Source organism: Psammomys obesus, unplaced genomic scaffold (assembly GCF_907164565.1).
Source record: "Psammomys obesus unplaced genomic scaffold, mPsaObe1.curated_primary_1811, whole genome shotgun sequence".
NCBI classification, from domain to species: domain Eukaryota; kingdom Metazoa; phylum Chordata; class Mammalia; order Rodentia; family Muridae; genus Psammomys; species Psammomys obesus.
In genome coordinates, this window is record NW_026590699.1 from 2,578,656 (window position 1) to 2,599,374 (window position 20,719).

At 39.8% G+C, this 20,719-nt stretch overlaps 1 protein-coding gene across 1 annotated transcript in view; it reads left to right on the forward strand.

The window, feature by feature from the left end:
* Csmd1 (CUB and Sushi multiple domains 1) overlaps positions 1-20,719 on the forward strand; it is a 1,555,059-nt gene that overhangs the window by 1,106,275 nt on the left and 428,065 nt on the right. The window contains exon 10 of the mRNA XM_055608400.1: positions 7,951-8,072. Coding sequence (XP_055464375.1) covers positions 7,951-8,072 — 122 coding nt within the window. The remainder of the gene's footprint in view (positions 1-7,950; positions 8,073-20,719) is intronic.

Sequence of the window (20,719 nt, forward strand, 5' to 3'; positions counted from 1 at the left end):
CACACACACACACACACACACACACACACACACACACACACACACACCATTTTACAAATATCCAACATCCAACTGTAACCAGCAATATATATATATATATATATATATTAACAGAAATACTATCTACACATCAATATAAAGATTATAACGTGATGTCTGCATTCTCAGCATTTTTACACACACCGTCCCATAGGAATACAGTGTGTATTTCATGCTTCTGACATGCCTGCCTTCTGACTGGCAACACTGTGCCTGCCCAGAAGCTCATGTATTGGTCAACACTGCTTTAGAGACAGCATGCCCGCCTCTCTTGTTTCCTGCCGAGCCATGGAGAGTCATCAACACCCTGTGGGTGTGGAAAGGAGATCTCTAAGTGATTCATAATCATTTTCTTGGCTGGCATCCCCAGAATAGAATGTGCTTTTTTTCAATTAAAGTCTACAGGTTTCCTAAACTGGTTATTTTCATGAAGACACCCTCATTCCTTCTTTTGAATGGTCCCATACTGGCTCCTAATGACTGATTCACTGATGGTGAAGAACTGAAAAATGAGTTCCTCTCTATTTCTATAAAATCATGATGCTGGGTTTCTAACAGGTCAGAAAAGTGAATATTACACTCCTTAAAGTTTCATATAGTTCTGAAAATAGATTGTAGACACGTTTGCCAAGGTATGGGTGAACTCTGTACTGGGGGGGTGCAATCTCCTCAATGCTGACTGTGAGGACATTTGGCAAGCTGTGGAAATTTCCCTACAGTGAATGCATTTTGCCACCATCACAAGTCCTTTGTGGAGTGACAAGTACTTTGTGGATTTCCCCCATTTCATTCGTGGCTGTTATGGGATCCCATGGATTAATCATGCCACACACGTATCCCAAAGATAACCTTCGATTAGACAGAGGAATGACTGCTCTGAACACTGAGACCAAGGTAAACATAAGGACATTTGAGGTCATGGGATCAAGCAAGGCCTGGTCCTCAAGGTTCCCTGCGCCATGAAGGGTCTCTAATTACTGGGTTATTGCTCAGCCATCTCTCCTTGGGGAGTGTCTGACTGAAGCGATTGCTAACACACACAGTGAGTCAGAAGTGACCCTGGGACTAGAAGCTGGTTTGCCAATGCTTACATTATATTACTGGCCTGGAGGACTTGGGACATTACCTTTTCCTCCAGTCACCAAACAGATGAATGTTGTCACAGCTCAGTAATTACACAAGGGATTCCATATTCCATCTGAAATTATGCATATTTCATTTAGAGATATGAAAACAGCTATTTTGATTTTTTTTTCCTCAGGGTAAAACATTATGAGCTTTTAAAACTGTGTAAGCATCCTTAACTGGCAGTAGAAAAATAAGCAAACAAAAAAGATAAGGAGATGATATCACTTTATTTAGGTGAAATATTCGGGCTGGTGTTTCATCTCTTGTGTGGCTTGGAGGAGATGGAGCAGGAAGGAGCCTCTGATGGTGCTGTGCCTTCCCAGGAGGAGCTGAGGGCTGGAGTGGCTCCTTGAGTTGAAAGGGCACAGAAGAAAAGTGAAGTGTTATTTTCAGCTGCAACCCTAGTTACACAAAAGTTAATTGGAGGCAGCCTGGGTCGCAGAATAAAGTTATTATTACCTCAGGATTCCAGGTGAGGTTAACTAGAATTATCCTTAACGTATTAACTTGTCATGTACTCAGGCTGTTAATGCGTTTTCCTTTCTCCTCCTGTTTTAAGCCTATGCAGAAATGACCTTTTAAATGGCAATGAAAAGATTATTTACACTAAAGAGAAGCTTCATGCTTTTGGATTGCAGGTCTAGCATCAATCTTAGAATTACATTTCATATGGTTGGTATTTGTCGAAGCAGCTATTGTGTCAGAGAATTAAAGGAACAGGGACATAGCTTCCTTAGTTGTACTGAGTTATGGAAAGTACTTATGACTGCAAATTCTTGAGATTTGTAATTGAAGGGGATTGGGGGAAAGTGCATTTTTGTGCATTTGCTTTGTCAAAGAGTTTTGGAAAGTGACGGGTTCATATTTCATACTGCTTGTCTATACTCTTGGCAAATCGTGTGGGAGCCGTGGTATGTCCATCTGATGTTGCTGGCCCTGCTTTACCCACTGTTTATCTTATCCTCTTGTTGGGGGTCAGCATCAGTGCATCTGAAATCCCTCTGTTATCCACTTTCTTCCATCACCAGCTCCTCCCTGAGGACACTCCCTTCCCTAACCATATTCCCTTCTATCCTGACAGCAGTGTTTTTTTGAACTTTTCCTGAAACATTACATGTGTTTATTGGCTTGTTTCTTGATTCATGTAAAAGATTTAGTTAATTTCTCTCTGTGTTCAGATCACCAACTGCAGTCAGCAATCCTTGGCCATACATGCTGTGATGTGTCAAACCCATGTGAGAGGAAAAGCCTTGTGATCTTTATTTCAGTCCTCAAATGACTCGTAGGTAGACTAATAGTTCCTATGGTAATTAAGTACAATGAGAGGCCTGAGACAAGACAGCCGAAGGTGCAGCATCTGAGAACTGCGTGAGGCAGGTCGGACTCCAGGTGAGATGGGGAGGGCACTGAAAGCCTTACCCCCTGCTCCCTGCTCTCTGTCCCCATTCCAGATGATGATCAAGACATTTCCAAAATGATCTATGCTCACAAGGACTTGGTTTCAGGTCTTAACTACCAAACTGAGAAACTTTTTATTTTAAGTGAATTCTGTCATGTTTGGGACATGCATTTTTCATTTACTATGTATTCATTAGTCAGATGATAAATACCCAATCCTGCTGCTAGAAAGGATGTATTTTTTACTAACTCCCTATTCCTCTACATCCAATTCCTCCCTTTTCCCTCCCACCACTTTTTCCTTCCAGCTTCATGTGCAACTTTTCTTACACCTGAGAGTCACACTGTGCTCCCTGTAAATGCACGGATGTAGGACCACTCGCTATCCCCACCCCCAGCAGCCATCAATTTCCTCAGATCGAGTAAGACTTCCTAAGTCCCTATGCCATCCATGGCTGGCTTGATCTTGTACAGTCTTGTGTTTTCAGTCACAATGTCTGTGATTTGTGCAATGGCCCTGTCATGTCCAACAAATAGTGAATCCAGATGACCATTACTTCTGGTTCTTAAGTATCTTTATGCTCTCCTTCATGATGGTCCCTTAGCTGCGGGAAAAGGCGGTGTGATGTAGGTGGCCCCTTAGCTCTGAGAACCCCACAGTCTCTTATGTGAGTTCACACCACAACTAACCTGGCAAGATATGCCAACTGGCAGGATATACAATAGTGGCATGGATGTTATGCCAGTGACCAACTGTTTCTCTGGTAGGATTTCAATCCGCTCCACAAGTCAGAGTTCTTGCCTGGTACCGTTAGCTGGTCCAAACCCTGGTAGCTGGATGTGTCTTAGGACCCAGTGAAGGACCTGCTGCTTGTTCATACCATTATTGTCGTAGATCAGTACATCATCTCTCAGTTCTCATCAGAAAAGCTTTGTTTGTTTGTTTGTTTGTTTTACTTTTCTTTTTGCAGTAGAGGGTGATTAAAGCATCGTTCTACAACTGGTCAATGTGCAGAGAGTAAGAGACTATGGAGTTCAGTTTTCTTCTTAACACATTAAGATTTTTCAATACATTGTTTTTCAAATTCTAGTTTTATTTGGAATATGAATAAATTATCAGTGAAACTTGAGTGCTTATAAGTGAGCATGTACCTTATATGTCTTTCTGGGTCTGATGATCTTTTTTCCTATAAAATAAATTTTGTTCAGATTTGGGTGTATATAAAAACACAAATAAAAAATGACATTCAAAACTTCACATAAATTATGTGAACCAAGATATCCCCCTCTAAAAGGTTGACATGTCATATATTCAAGAATGAAAATGAATAAAAAAAGTACACGCTAACAGCTGGAGCTTCATCAGTACATTCTGTTTACTCAGGGTTGTTAATATGCATATTTACTTTATGTATTATAATAACAAACAACCAGAAGTCATCAAATATCAGTAAATCATTATACATACTTTTACTAAAGTAAGTGTTTCCGAAAGTAAATTGGTGAGGAATCATCTTGAAAATAACATTAGCATTGACATAGCATTTTCTTAAAACTGTACCCCAACAACCTCCTTCCTTCTTAATATCGTCCTCTCACATTATTTGCTGGTACTGAAGAGAAGGTTTTAATCTCAGATGTAAATGTGTCCCTGATGTTTTTATTCCCAAGAATAAAGAAAATCTTAATAGACTCTTTATATTCCAGTCAAATCACTTGACTGATTGTGTGATTTCCAAAGTGTCCTGACAATACCAAGTTGGCTGTGTCCACAGATCCCACAATCTGCTGGCCTAACTGAATGTCAACATGCAGAAAAATGTAATTAGATCAATATTTATCACACTGCACAAAACTAAAGTCTAAGTGGATCAAAGACCTCAACATAAAACCAGACACATAAAAAACCTGTTAGAAGAAAAAGTGGATGATCTTTTTATTTCTATTTGCCTGTAAATTTCATGATGTCATGGTTTTTAATAGTTGAATAGTCTTTCACTGTGTAAATGTACCACAGATTCTTTATCCATTCTTTGGTTGAGGGACATCTGTATTGTTTCCAAATTCTGGCTATGTCAAATAAAGGTGCTATGAATGTAGTTGAGCAAGAGTCCTTTCTGTATGGTAAAGCATCTTTTTGGCATATGCCCTGTGGTATAGCTGGGCCTTGAGTAGAGCTAATCCCAACTTCTAAGAGAGCACCAGACTGATTTCCAAATTTGTTGTACAAGTTTGCACTCCCAGCAGCAATGAAGGAGTATCCCTGTTTCTCCACTTCCTTGCCCACAGTGCTGTCACTTGAGCTTTTTGATCTTAGCCATTTTGTTGGGTATAAGATGAAATCTCAGGGTCCTTTTGATTTGCATTTTCCTGATGACTAAGGATGTTGAGCATTTCTTTTTTTTTTACACTTGCTACTTTATTGTTATTATTAGATTTATTTATTATTTATACAGTACTCTTCCTGCATGTGTGCCTACACATCAGAAGAGGGCACTGGATCTCATTATAGATGGTTATGAGCCACCATGTGGTTGCTGGGAATTGAACTCAGGACCTCTGGAAGAAGAGCCAGTACTCTTAACCTCTGAGCCACCTCTCCAGTCCTCGTGATAAGTCTTAACAAAGATCATCTCATAAGTTATAAACCTCCAGGAGGCAAGTTTTATCTCTGGCTGCAAATTCCTTTACAGAATGAGTCCAGGACTTCAGCTTTTCCTTTTAACCACAAGAGATTCCTGGAGAAAATTTAATGTCTTGAGTCTAGTGTTTCAGTTGTTTCTGAAAACTTTTCCTAAAATAGATACATCACAGAGTGAATAATAGCATCTAGAGTAGGTTCACTCTTGCAGAAAGCTCTTCCAGGTGACCTGTGAAGCTACTACATGCCCATCAAGATTTGAAAAGCAGACTCTTATATTTTATTTTAATTAACCATGAAGTTCATTTAGGCAGAAAATGCTGGTATTTTAAAAAGCCATTTTAATATATTTATGCATGTAAAGGCTACTAACTTTTAGCTAATTATATTTGTGTGAGTACTTGGCAACTTCCAAGTTGCTGGATGTGGCTCTTCATCTCATGTCAACGACTTCTCCCTCCATTCTGGGTGGAGAGCATATACCATCAAATAAAGAGAAGCCCTGGACTCATAGCCAGAGAAGACAAAGAAAGTTGTGGAAAAATATTGACAGTAATAGAATCATGACTCCTACAAAGAAGTATGTTTTAGTTTTTCCAGGAAGAGTCACAGTTTAAATCATGTTAATATGGCTGTAGATGAGAGAGGAGACTGCATACTCTTGTAGTGTAGTAGAGGTGCCTGGATTCCCTACAAGCCAGCACTTGCAGGTCAGAGACCTACAGTGTTGACACTTTTAGTTGAGTCTCCTAGAACAATTGGCATGAATGTGTCACCAGCCAAGGGCTAGTGGAAAGAGAGAGAGTGTGGGTCATGAACAAGACAGATGTTCCCCTGCGTGGCCAGGAGTGCTCTCTGTATGATAGTGTCTAGACTAACCCATTAGGAGGTTGCATGATCTATGCATGACAGTGTCTAGGATAATGGAGTGTAGATCTTTGCATGTACTTTCTTAAAAAAGTAGCCTTTTTTTTGTTTTGTTTTGTTTTGTTTTCCCAAGCCCAGTTTGAGTTATTAATGTTCAGCCCAGAGCCCACACTGATATTAGATCTCCAAGTTATAGTGATGACTTGGAAAAATAAAACTTTGAGAAAGAGAAGAGGGATTGAAATACTTTTCATCACAAACTAGGCTATTTTCATTGGTTTTACAGTCTCCAGGCTTCACTTGCTTTTTCATTTCAGCTTCAAGATGAAGAGAAAGACAGTGATGGCTTCCTTTGCTCTTGGAATCATTGTTTCTATCTCCTTTAAACTTTCAATAGCACAATACACTCAAGCTCCTGTCTCCATTTCTCTATACGAATTCGCACCGTCTTTGTGAAATCATTTTTGAGTGAGACTTTGCCATTGCACCCACCATCCTCATTTGAACAAAATAGGACAAAACTTAGCGGAGATGAAACTGCATGATAAAATCCATCCTCCATGAGGTGTGTCTCTGGTCCCAAATTCTGCTGTTCTGAGCTCCTTTATATTTCTCACTGCATCTGTGGACAGATGGATAGACGTAGAGACTCTCAGTGTACAAATGAGCACATAGGAAATGTGTTTTGGTGCCCCAGTGGCATTTGAAATTTATTGATTTGATATTGATCTGTCCATGTTACTGTGGCCATGTCATTGCAGATGTCCTCTGACAAGGTTCCCTCTCCCACATTGTAACTATCAGGGTAGGTTCTTAAATGCTGATCAAAACACAATTGGCTACTTTACATCATGACCTATTAAAGTAAACTTCATGGGGACTGGAGAGATGACACGACATGGTGCTTAAAAAGCACTCACCACTCTTGCAGAGGATCTGGATGCAGTTTCCAGCACACACAATGGTGAGCCCCGAGTGGCCTGTGATTCCAGCCCCAGGGATCCAACACCCTCTTCTGGGCTTCATAGCTACTTTACCCCCTAAAACTCACATGTTCATACCCACACACAGCCTTGCACATATAATAAATTAAAAATAAATCTTTTTGAAATATAGTTAAATATTATGCTGGTTCCATATTATATTTTTTAGGGACAAACATATTTATACAGCAATTAAAGGAATAGAGTCCTTAAATTTGAAAGAGATTAGAGGAGGGGTATGTGCAGATTTGGAGGGCGGAAATGGAAGGGGGAAATGATATAATTACCTTTGTTAAAAATAATAAAATGTCAGCCAGGTACAGTGGTGCACAGGGAGGCAGAGGCAGGCGGATCTCTGTGAGTTTGGGGCCAGCCTGGTCTACAAAGTGAGTCCAAGACAGCCAACCCTGTCTTGAAAAAACAAAAATAAAAAATAGATAGATAAATAGATGACTGAATTAATGAGTAAACAAATAGATAAATCATAAAATGTCATGTTTTTCTCTCCTATGAAGAATCTAGATTTAAATATAAACTTGTATGTATACATACATAGGACATGAATGTAGAACCAGGTCTGTATGGGAAGAGGGAGATGAAGAGGAAAGAGAAAATGCTGCTTATTTTCTTTCTTGTGAGGAACCTGATTAAAGTATTCAGTTACACATGAAAACAGATTGTGTGTGTGAGGGAGATGTGTATGAAGAGGACCAGTAAGGAACAAACGTGATGCATATGAACAATTTTTACAAGTATATCAAAATGTGAGATTAACACCCATTATTTTATATTCTACTGAAAAAAAACAAAAACAAAAAAACCCTCATTCCACATGGTGTCCTTTTCACATTGATGAGCTGCTGGGAAAATTGTTTTGTTTCCATCTGTTTCCAGCCAGGACATGTGGATCAAACCTGCGTGGGCCGAGTGGTGTCATCACCTCCCCTAACTACCCTGTGCAGTACGAAGACAATGCTCACTGTGTGTGGATCATCACAACCACTGATCCAGACAAGGTAAGGCTTCTCCACCCACCCAGCTGCTGTCAGCAGCCGTGTCTGGTTAGCAGACTTGCTGGGCAATGGCTGACACTGGCTAATGTCCACATATTCTCATCCATCAATAGAGTACAGCCAGGGCTCAGTACAGCCCCTTCTGGCAAGCCAGGAAGGCCATACCTGCCATTGAGTACCCTGTGCTGCCTCATTTCTTGGGCATCTTTCTCACATCAGGCCTCACTGCTCCATCAACCATATCTTCCAGCTTGAGACTTCAGAGTGCTCTTTGCTAGAAGCTTTTTTGCTGGGCCACCACTTGTACCATAGGTGAGGACAAGGTACTCACCTTGTCCTGTGAGTACCTGTCACTCACAGGTACTGTGATATTTCCTGAGAAAAAAAATTGTCTTTAATCCACTCTAAGTTTGATGAAATATAGAGCAGACAGCAATGGTGGGATGCCTTTATGATATTTTCACTTAAAAAACTGGTAGCAAACTATTCTGACACTGATTTCAAAATACAGAAAATAAACATGTTAAACTTTCTGGTAATGTTAATTTACTGAGCCTCCTATTACCGTATCATGAGTGGTTCTGACATTTGTGACTACAGTGGCCATTTGTCCACTTCTGCAGCCTGCAAACCCTGTCCCCTCATTTCTGTTCAGCTTTCTTCTCTCACCGGTGAGTCCCAGTCCTGCAGCAGAGAAAGGCTGGTTTATATCCAATGATGTTTTCACCAGATCCCTGTTGGATTTGGTTTGCTAATCCTGTAATAACACCCCAGCTACTATATATATTCAAGGCCAGTTCTGATGAAAAGAGAAGAATAAAGCTCCAGGGAGCTGTGTGGACTTACTCTGCAAACGTAAAGCAATTGCTGAGCTCTGGTAGCCCACGAAGGCCCCCAGGCTTTACTGTGGTGCCTCTCAACACAGTGCGGTTCCTGGGACAGAAACCACACCAAGGCAAGCACAGATGATGTCTGTGTGCTGACACCTTTAGTCTGTTCCCCAGTCCTATCTTCAGCAGTGTAGATGTCAGCTTTATGCGTAGAAAGTATGTGGGCTTGCGTACAATAGCAGACCCTCTGATCCTCAGAGCCTGCACTGTCAAAGAGACAGTAGGAACATTTTCCTTCGCTGGGGGCTGTGAAGAGTCAATTGCTTCACGAATCTAAGTTGCCGTAGTCATGTTATCCAGACTATTAGAAATGGCAGCAACACCTAACAAGAGCTGAACAAGAAGTTAGCCTCTTGGGCGCACCACAATAAGTGTCTATCAAACCAACAGTTTAGTTAAACTGGAGCTAACATGTATACCATACGCATGTTCCTCGTCTATAATTGGTTTCCTTGATTTCCATACGCAAACATTTGTGGAATACTCCATTTTGTCTCTCTCAGGTTAAGTCATTTGACCTTGAGAGCTTACCAAAGGCTTGAAAGTCAGATGGCAGTGTTTGGGGAAGGAATTGAAACAATTGTGTTTGCTTGCTTTGTGATATACTAGATGTAAAATCAAATTAATGGCAAATATATATTACCTCCACTGCCACGCAGTACAAGAAAGAATACATGTTTATGCCCTCTCTACAGAGATGCCATTGCAATCAAAGTGTCCGATTGTGACATTTATAAAGCATAAAAAATGTTTTATTTTTGCAATTAAGGAGGTAGGACAACCTCTTTTATCAGAGTTCATTTTGACAATAATATAGCTAAAGGGAGTGGATTAATATAAATCAAAGGAATGGGTTAGTTAGTGTCTACATGTCTCCTGTGGCTCAGCAGAAAGAAATACATAGAAAGTCACATGGAAGTGGGTAGCTCCTTCTGAGGGGTGTGGTGTGAGCCCATGCAGTGCGTGTTCTTCCTGCACACTGTTACATCTGTATCATGTTCTCCTGCCAACTCTATTTCTGCATCCCTTAAATCACTATGGCTGCCCCCTGCTTCTTCCAGGTGCTACACCACTGGCTAGAAATAACTCTTCAGGGCCCTTTCCATCTGTACAGAGCCTACCCTATGTGCATGATGCTCCACCATCAACCATTAAATGATTCAATAAAACTCAGCATCCCCTCATTAGAAAACCATGAGAGAATCTAGTCACAGAAGAACCATGCCCTATAATGAAGGATATTTGCAGAACACCTGTAGCCATGACCTCTTCTTTTCATTGCTTTAGGGACAATGAGTGGCCTATAAGCAAAGATCTGCTTTGAAGACAATCAGAGTAACAAAAACATAAAAAAAAAAAACCCAGCCATAACAAACGGTCCCCTATGGGCCTTTTCCATGAAGAAAGAGAAAGTGTGCATGTACCATTTGTGTATAGGGGGCGTAGAGGAAGAGACTGGGTGATACATAATTCTCCCAGTGGGAAAGGCAAGTGTGAAAAGAAGCAGGGATAAAAAGGCACTAAAGAACTAATGGCACACCACACAGCTGCCTTGTTTGTAGACTCAGCAAGATGTAGCTTCAAGTTGAGATGGGTGGAGAGAGGAGGAAGAAGGGGAGTATGTCTTGAGTCTCTTATTTAATATTTTCTGTCCTCTGGGGCTTTGCCCAGTATCTTCCCTCTAGCGGATGCCATGAGTGACAGGAGATAGGAGAAATCAAGGATAATATTGAATTTGACTTAGGTACTTTATTTAGGAGTTTTTCACATTTGCTTATCAGGGAAATTGACCCATGGTTTCCTTTTTGTGTGTTCTTGCTTCATTTTGTTGTCTATGTAATACTGGCTCCTGAGAAGGAGGTTGGGAGTTCTCACTATATTATGACATGTCTAGAAGAGCAACTGCATCGGTTCTTCAAAAGGCTGATAAAATTTAGGACTTAATTGATATCGCCATGGGCTTTTCTCTGAATTGAGACTTTTTATCATTACCTATTATTTATCTGTTTAATGTTTTTGTACCTTCTGGCCTTAGCAGTGATAAGTCATGTGTGTCTAGAAACTTACCAATTTCTTCTGAATTCTGAAGTTCAATGCAATATAATTTCTCGGAATTTTACCTATAAATTTCTGAATTTTAGTAATGCTAATTGTAATAGAATGTTGGAATGTCTCCCTTATTTATTTGAGTTTTTGCTCTTTCATTTGGTTAGGCTGTCTAAAGGTTTGTTGATTTTCTTTCTCTTTGCAAAGACCTACCTACTCCTGGACTCCCTTTGTAGACTTGGCTGGCGTTGAACTCATAGAGCCCGGGCTACACAGAGAAACCCTGTCTTGAAAAACAAAAACAAAAAACAAACAAACAAAAAAAAAGATTGAATACCTGTTTTTCTTTTAATTTCACTGATCAGGGATGGAGGAAGTCCTAGTATTTGTAAACTAAAGTTAAGTAAGAGATTAAATTTTATTTTATTTCATAAAAATCACAAGTAAATCCAGCATGTTTGAGATGAAAAGAGTTAGTGTGTAACTCAGTTATATTCTTAAGCTGTGTAAGGAAGGTGTGAAAATGGACAATAAAAAAAAAAAAAGACCTACCTACTCTTTGTCCCATTGTCTCTGAGCCATTCTTTGAGTCTAAATTTCACTTATTTCTGTTATTCTGCTGGTTTGGGATTAGGTTGGTTAGTTGTTGTTAAAAGAAAAATTTACTATAATCAAGTTGGCCTCATTAAAGGCATGCAAATATGGCACATCATATGTAAATCAATGTGTAAGAGATAAATTCAGAAATGGCTGAGTGTAAAAGATCAGCTCAATAGATGCAGAATTAACCTTTGATAAAGTTCAATATCTGTTTATAATGAAAAATCTTTACAAATTGGGGATTGAATGACTAAACGTTCACACAGTAAAGGTTCCACATGAGAAATCCTTAGCCTACATCACACAGACTGCAGGAACTCTATACATTCCTTCAATAATCAGTAATATGAGGATATCCACTTTCTCCACTCTTATTAAACATAGTAATTGGCTATATACAAGTAGTATATAAAATTTAAGTATAACAATAAGGCACAATAAGGAAAAGGGATAGAAATAGAAAAGAAATAAGTAGAATTTTCTTATTTGATGATGACATGACACTATGACTAGAAGACCAAAAACAATGCCCAGAAAGTAACCAGAACTGATAAATCAATTTGTCAAATAACAGGATTCAAATCCTCACACGGAATCAGTTGCTTCCCTGTAGATGAGTACTGAGCACACTATAGAGAAAAGTTAAGGAAGCCATCTCATTCTCAATAATCCTTGTGGTGGCTTGAATAAGGATGACCCCATAGACTCATGTTTTGAATGCTTGATTTTCAGTTAGTGGGATGGGAAGGATTAAGAAAAGTGGACTTATAGGAGTGGTATGGCCTTGGACTTATAGGAGTGGTATAGAAGAGGGTGTGTTATCTGGTGTAGGCTTTGAGATTTAAAAAGGCCATGCAAGGCCCAGTCCTTCTGTCTCTGTCTCTCTGTTTCTTTCTCTCTCTCACTGCCTGAAACTTGCTGAATATTTATGAGCTCTCAGCTACTGCTCCAAGCAGCAGCCCTGTTGAGTGCCACCACATTCCCTGCCATGATGATCATGGATTAGCCTTTGAAAGGCAAGCAAGCCCTCAATGAAATGCTTTCTCTTATTAGTTGCCTTGATCTTGTGGTTCTATCACAGAACTAGAATAGTAATAAGACTAAATTAAATTTAAATTAAATTTAAATTTAAAGAGTTATCTTAGCCATTCAGATGGGTATAAGGTGAAATCTCAGGGTTGTTTTAATTTGCATTTCTCTGATGACAAAGGACATTTAGCATTTCTGTTTCTCCGCCATTCAGTATTCTTCTATTGAGAATTCTCTGTTTAGCTCTGTACCCCATTTTTTTAAGTGGATTACTTTATTTGTTCCTGTTTAACTTCTTGAGTTCTTTATATATTCTGAATATTAGCCCTCTCTGTCAGATATAGAGTTGGTGAAGATCCTTTCCCAATCTGTAGGCAGTCGTTTTGTTCTGACTACAGTGTCCTTTGTTTTTCAGTTTTCTGAGGTCCCATTTATTGATTGTTGATCTTAGAGCCTGTGCTGTTGGTGTTCTGTTCAGGAAGTTGTCTCCTTGAAAATGAGTTCTAGGCTCTTCCCCAGTTTTTCTCCTAACAGGTTTAGTGTGTCTGGTTTTATGTAGAGATCTTTGATCCACTTGGAATTTAATTTTGTGCAGGGTGATAAGTCTGGATCTATTTGCTTTTTTCTACATGGAAATATCCAATTAGACCAGCACCATTTGTTGAAGATGCTATCTTTTCCATTGGATAGTTTTGGCATCTTTGTCAAAAATCCGGAAAAATAAACCCATAAGTGTGTGGGTTTATTTCTGGGTCTTCTATTCAATTCCATTGATCCACCAGCCTGTTTCAATGCCAGTACCATGCAGTTTTTATTACTGTTGCTCTGTAGTACACCTTGAGATCAGGGATGGACATCTAGGGCAGGAGAGATGGCTTAGACATTAAGAGCACTGGATGCTTTTCCAGAAGCTTCAAGTGTAACTCCCAGTGTCTACATGGCACCTCACAACTATATGATCTGATGATCTCTAAGCTTTTCTTGAGTACTGCACACACATTGTGTACAGAAATACATATAGGCAAAACACCCATACACACAAAAAATAATAATAATAAAAAAATAAATAACTCTTAAGAAAAAGATAAATCGAATGATGAGGGTAAAAGATCTATAAATGGGATTTTTTACTCTCCAAAGAACAAAACTGAATAAGAGATTAGACAGTAGGAAGAATCCCATTATAAGGCACAAAAGAATTAATGTCAAAATGACCAAATTCAATATATGGATTGAATACAATTCCCAGAATAATTTCAATTATGTTCTTCACATAATTAGTGCAACCTACCTAACAACATGCAGCTGCATAAGACCCTGGATAACTAAAGAAACTGAGCAGAAGAGCCATATTGGAGACATCATGACTATCAATTTCAGTATGTCTAAAAGATCCATGGTGACAAAACATCATGGACTCTGCACAAAAACACACAGATGCAACAGGAGGCTCAGAAGTAAACCCACATGTGGATAGTGATCTGATTCATGACAACAGAGCCCCAAACACTAGAGGATAAGTGGTCTCCGTATTATGTGGTACAGGGAAAATGGTTCCATCTATGTCACACATAGAAAGCCATAAAAAAGACCTCTCCCAGCCACTACATGCAGAAATAAATTATACAGATCCAGAGCCCACTTAAACCTGTACTCCAGAAACTCTGGAGAAAAGCCTGGTCACCATAGGTGATGACTTTCTAATAGGCTCCTGGTTCAGGAAACAACAGAAAGAATTGACCCCACATTTTTTCAGTTGAAAAATAAAACATAAAAAAAAAAGAAAAAGAAAACATAAGTCTTCTATCTATCAAAGAAAAACATAAAATAAATAAATGGCTTAAAATGGGATAAAATTTGTGTAAAATATTCAACTGGCAGAGGATTAGTGTCCAGAACTCAAAGAACATTAAAACAAAACAACGGACAATCTGATTAATAAATGGGTCTGAATGAACACTTTTCTCTTTTAAAAAATATCTATCTATTTATCTATCTATCTATTTATTTATTTATTTATTTATTTATTTATTTATTTATTTATTACAGTTTATTCACTTTGTATCCCAGCTGTAGCCCCTCCTTCACCCCTTCCCAATTCCATCCTCACTCCCTCTTCTTCGCTTATGTCCCTCCCCCAATCCAGTGATAGGGGAGGTCCTCCTCCCCTTCCATCTGACCCGAGTCTATCAGGTCTTCTCAGGACTGGCTGCCTTGTCTTCCTCTGTGGCCTGGTAAGGCTGCTCCCCACTTAGCAGGAAGTGATCAAAGAGGCAGCCTGAATGAACACTTTTAAAATGAAAATCAAAACAGCCAGTAATTACATGCAGAGACTTTCAAATCTTCAACTCATAACTTTTATTGAAATTCCTTCTTACCCCAAAATGTCAGTCAGCAAGGCAACCCAAAGCAGCAAATACAGGTGAGGATAGAAGAGGAAATCTTAAGAGCTTGATGGGGGCTCTAGCAGGGTAGTGCACCTACTAAATGCCTTGACTGAAGAATAGACCTTCTTTATTGCTTATACAAAGTCCTCTTTGACAGAGGACACAGATTTGTGATGGATGGGTATGGTCCAGTGTGGAAGGAAAGGGGCATGGCTCAAGGCAGCAAGATGAGACCCATTAATCTGAGCCATCTATAGGTTGCTGTCCTCCAAGTGCTATGCCTAATTGACATCACCTCATGATGGAATTCCCATGCAGTAAAGGAAACTTTACATTGTGGAAATGTGAGCTGCTCAGGGCCACTGATTGTGGAAAAAAGTATGAAGGATCTTTAAATAACTACATGATCCTGCTGTATACATCCTGGGCATGGGATATGCCCAAAGGAATTAGATTTGAAAATGCTGGAGAGATGGCAGCACACCCATGCTCATATTGGCAATGTTCACAGCAGCTAAGGTGTCCATCAGCCAAAGATGGATAAAGTGTGGTGTATATACAAAACAGAATATTAGTCAGCCATAAATAAAGACAAAATACTATCATTTCGTTTTTTTTTTAAATGGGTGAAACTAGAGACCATTTAAAGCAAATTAAGAGAGGCAAAAAAAGATGTGTTTCTTCCATGTGAAATCTAGAGGAAAATCTAAAACAATGCCCCTAAATTATTGCAGATAATAGGAAAGAGGAAGGGACTATAGGGGAAGAGGCTGAGTAGGAGAGGTAATAGAAGCAAATGTGAACAAAGTGTATGATATTGTGCTACCATCATAATGAAACTCATCATTTTGTGTAATTATTATTCATTAATAATGCTTTAAAATGATAATTTGTGGGTGGGTACAGAACCCCTACACATATGAACTGTTGTCCTTGTGTGCCTCGAGTGGTCCTGGTATATACTGGCTGCCCTTACACTTCCTGGGCAAGGGAGATGGGCCCTTGTGTAAGAACATATGCTCTGCAGTGATGTGAATCTGACTGTGAATCCCTACACCTACATAGGAAGTAGGGCATAGTTGTACATGGTTATAACTCCAGCATCAGGATGTGAAGGAAAGTGGGCACCAAGATCCCACTAATCAGTCAGCCTGGGTAAGTCAGAATGCTTTTCAGTGAGACCCTTTGAAACAACTGAGAACAGAAAAGGAAGTACCTGATGTCCTGTTGTGTATACACACACCTCACTCATGTATGTGTTTCACATGTGTGTACACACATACATGCACACATAACAAATGCTCTCATTAATCATTTTGTCATTTTACTTAGGAGCAATGGATTATGTGTTCTTCCTCATGAGCCAGTGAGATTTACAGTTTTATGAGCTATTACTCCATGGGATAGTATGCATGTTTGGCAGGGACAGTGCAATGACTCCTTGACTTGGTAAGCTTTGTGGGGGCACTAATGACATACTTAAGGTTTTCCTTAGCTGAGGGAACCAAAATTAAGACTAATTTACCCAAAGAACAGAACACTGTCAAAGGAGACTCTTTGCCAAAGTCCTGACTTTTCTCTGAAGGTGAGCCAAAGAGTGTATTTGGCTTCACAGATAAAGAATGGGTCTACAATAAATTGCATTATACAGTTTTCAAACTCAGCCTTTGTCTGAGGACCATCCAGATGTGGAGGACAGCACCTGATGCTGTCTCCAGGGACTTAGTCACGACAAGGTAACCAGCAGTTCCTACCCTTGCTACAGACCTGTGCATATCTGAGTTTGTAAAGACCATTTAAAGGTCCTAATCGAAAGAGTGCGTGCAGACAGTCCCGTACTTTACACTTTTTGTTTGAGAGACATGAAATAGTGTTAGAAGATTTAAACTCAGACTCTGTTGCACAGAGATACAGAGAAGTAGTTTATTGTCTTTGGTAGCCTGCAGCTCTCCATTCTGATATCTCTTGTACAAGCCCTCTTGGACCACCATGGTAAGGCTGACAGGATGGTTTGTAGGTGTAGGTTACAGAAAAGACAATTAAGATAAAACCACAGGAGAAACAATTTATGCAACAAAGTGGCCAAGGCAGGGTAAATATAAATTTTATTCCAAGGCTTGATCACACACAAAAGTGACTACCTCTCTCTAGACAAAGACAGATTAACTTAGTAGACTTCAGTTCTAAGCAAGTACATCCAATGGAGAAATAGAGACTTTTTTTTTTTTTTACCTAACATTGAACTCATGCTTTCTAGAATGTGCTTCATCATTTCTCATGAGGCTCCACTGAATCAATGGCCATAGGCCAGCTTTACCGGAAAAGCTGAGAAAGAAACACTGGAAGAAAAAAAAATAAAATTAAAATTAAAAACAAAAAAAAAGAAACACTGAAGTCTGAGAGCTGGGGTTACTTGCTGTGTATCACATGCAGACTAGCAAAAATCTGACAGTCAGGATTCAGGAGATGAGTGGCTTCATAGTCTACATAGGTTGTACCTAAATCCCTTTATCTGCCTTAGTGAAGCTCATAGGGTATGACCTTCGACATCTTAAAGTTGTGTCTCAAACCTACCTAAACCAGGAAACAGAGATGGCATGGCTCAATATGAGGTTCAACTGTGTGCCATTATATAGATTTTTGTTAATATCCTACAAATTGTGCTATCTAGAGCCCTTAATAATTAACAAGATTAATCTCCTGAATCTCATGCTATAGAACACACTTTGCCCTTCATCACTTATTTTGTAGAAATGTTGAGAGAAGGAGTGACAGATCCCAGGTTGATATGCTCATGTACACCAGCATGCTCAGAACGCCACTTCGGCACCTGAAGGCGTCTCAATTAAGCAGAATTACCATCCAAATTAAGCACCAGTCATTGCCATTAAGTATAATTAGACTTAATTTGATTCCTTGGGAGACATTCCAAATAAGTGGGTTTCCCAATAAAGTGTGTGGGGATGAAGGTATATTATGAATTGAGCATTAAAAGGAAAGAGGAAGCATTCCCAGGCAGTGGCTCTCTGAGGAGTTGACAGAGAACTGTGCAGGAAGAGTCTGTCAGCCACACCAGGGCTGCCTGACCTGGTTGGTTCCCTTTAAAAACGGAGATGCATCACTTAGCCATCAGGGAAATGCAAATCAAAACAACCGTGAGATTTCACTTTACACCCATCAGAATGGCTAAGATCAAAAACTCAAGTGACAACACATGCTGGAGAGGATATGGAGAAAGGAGAACCATCCTCCATTGCTGGTGGGAATATAAACTTGTACAACTACTTTGCAAATCAATCTAGCACTTTCTCAGAAAATTAGGAATAGTGCTTCCTCAAGAACCAGCTAGAAAACTCCTGGGCACGTATCTGAAAGATGCTCAACCATACAACAAGGACATTTGCTCAACTATGTTCATAGCAGCTTTATTAAAAATAGCTACTAAAATCTGGGATCAACCCAGATGTCTCTCAATGGAGGAATGGATACAGAAATCGTGATACATTTACACAATGGAATACTACTCAGCAATAAAAAAACAAGAAATCATGAAATTTGCAGGCAAATGGATGGAACTAGAAAATATCACACTGAGTGAAGTGACCCAGAAGCAAAAAGATACACATGGTATATGCTCACTCATAAGTGGATATTAACCATATAATACAGAATAAATATACTAAATATATATAGCCATAAAGAAGCTAAAAAACAAGAGGACCCTAGTGAAGAGGCTTAATACTCATTCAGAATGGTGAACAGGATATACTTCGGAAATGGGAGAAGACAGGGATCAGGACAGGAGCCTACCACAAAGGTCCTCTGAAAGACTCTACCCAGCAGGGCGTCAAAGCAGATGCTGAGACTCATAGCCAAACTTTAGGCAGAGTGCCGGAAATCTTATGGAAGAGAGGGAAGATAGAAAGACCTGGAGGGGACAGGAGCTCCACAGGGAGACCAACAGAACCAAAAAATATCTGGGCCTGGAGAGGCCTGCAGAGATGGAAGCACCAACCAAAGACCATGCACTGAGAGGACTTAGATCCTCTGCTCAGATATAGCCCATAGGCAGCTCAGTCTCCATGTGGGCATCCTAGTAAGGGGAGCAGGGACTGTCTCTGACATGGACTCTGTGGCAGACTCTTTGATCACCTCCCCCTTGGGGGAGGGCAGCCTTACTAGGCCACAGAGGAAGAGGATGCAGCCAGTTCGATGAGATCTGATAGGCTAGGGTCAGATAGTAGAAGAGGAGGTCTTCCCTTATCAGTGGACTACGAGAAAGGCATAGGGGGAGAAGAGGGAGAGAGGGTGGGACTGGGAGAAGATGAGGCAGGGGGCTACAGCCAAGATACAAAGTGAATTAATTATAATAAATAATGAATTAAAAAAGAGAAAAAAATAAAACTGAGATGCTGCAGACAACTAAATTCCCAGTGCCTGCCAGATATCCCAATTTTGAGACTCTAGCTCAGTCTCTGAGATCTCCATCACACATTTTCTTCCCTGGTCTTTGCCCAGTTTGCTGTTGTGGAGCCAAGTACCCTGTGTTTGTTTATACAAAGTGTTTACATAAAGTCACTGGTATAAGAGAATGAGTGGAGGGAGCCTAAAGCCTCCCTGAGGAACGAACAGCACATACAATGCATTGTAATGTCAACTTCAAAGGAATGCTGGGAAACAACCATTAATAAATGAAACTATTAGGAGTGCTTATTACATACCATGCTCTGTGCAGAAAAGTATAAAACATAAAAATCTCTCAAGAAAATTTAATTAAGCACAGAAGGAGACTTATAACAACTCAATTACCATGGCTCCTGCTGGGGTGCCATCACTGAAAGTCAATAAAACTAATGAGGTGGCAAACATGGAAACGTATTTCATGTAGGCACAGCCAGCAAGTCCTGCAAGGTGCAGGTGAAACTCCTGAGAAATTAACACTCATGCCTTAGCTGTACATTTTAACGATTAAACGGAAATGGCCTAAAAGTGCATGGCTGGAATCTCCCAGAGAAGGCTGTCTCAGAAGACCAGAGTCTTGTGGACTCCTTTTATTCACACATGTATTTATGTGTGTGTATGACAGATATGCACATGCTTATATCGATACACAGTAACCAGTCAGAATGTGAGTGCACTCAGCTCAAAATGTCTATCACAGACCCTAAAAGCACGAACACACGTATTTTTATAGAGTTGACTTTATGCGTACATAGACACACTTTTATATACGGTTGGATCTCTTTTCACACATGCACACATTTTTATTTAAAATTTCATTTTGTTGAAAACTTTATACATTTAGACTATAGTTCCATCTTCTCCACTACCCCTCCACTCTCCAATTTTTCCTATGCCCTTGCTCCAACTCTTTTTCAAATTCGGGACCCCATTTTCTTTAATTATTATTGTTTTGCTCTCTCTCTCTCTTTCTCTTCTCTCTCTCTCCTTCTCTCAGGAGCCAATGATGGCTTGTAGTTCTTTGTTTAAGGGTAGAGCCTGGTGAAATCTTCCTTATCTACAATGGCATGTCAACTGGTGTGTTGTCATTATGCAGGTCTTGTAGGGAACCACATCGTGGACATTTCGCGGTATAGCTTCCCTGTTGTGTCTAGACACACTATCTCCCAGCAGGCATCCCAGCCCTGTAGCAACACAATCTTCTTGCCCCCTCTTCTGTGATGTTCCCAAGTCCTTA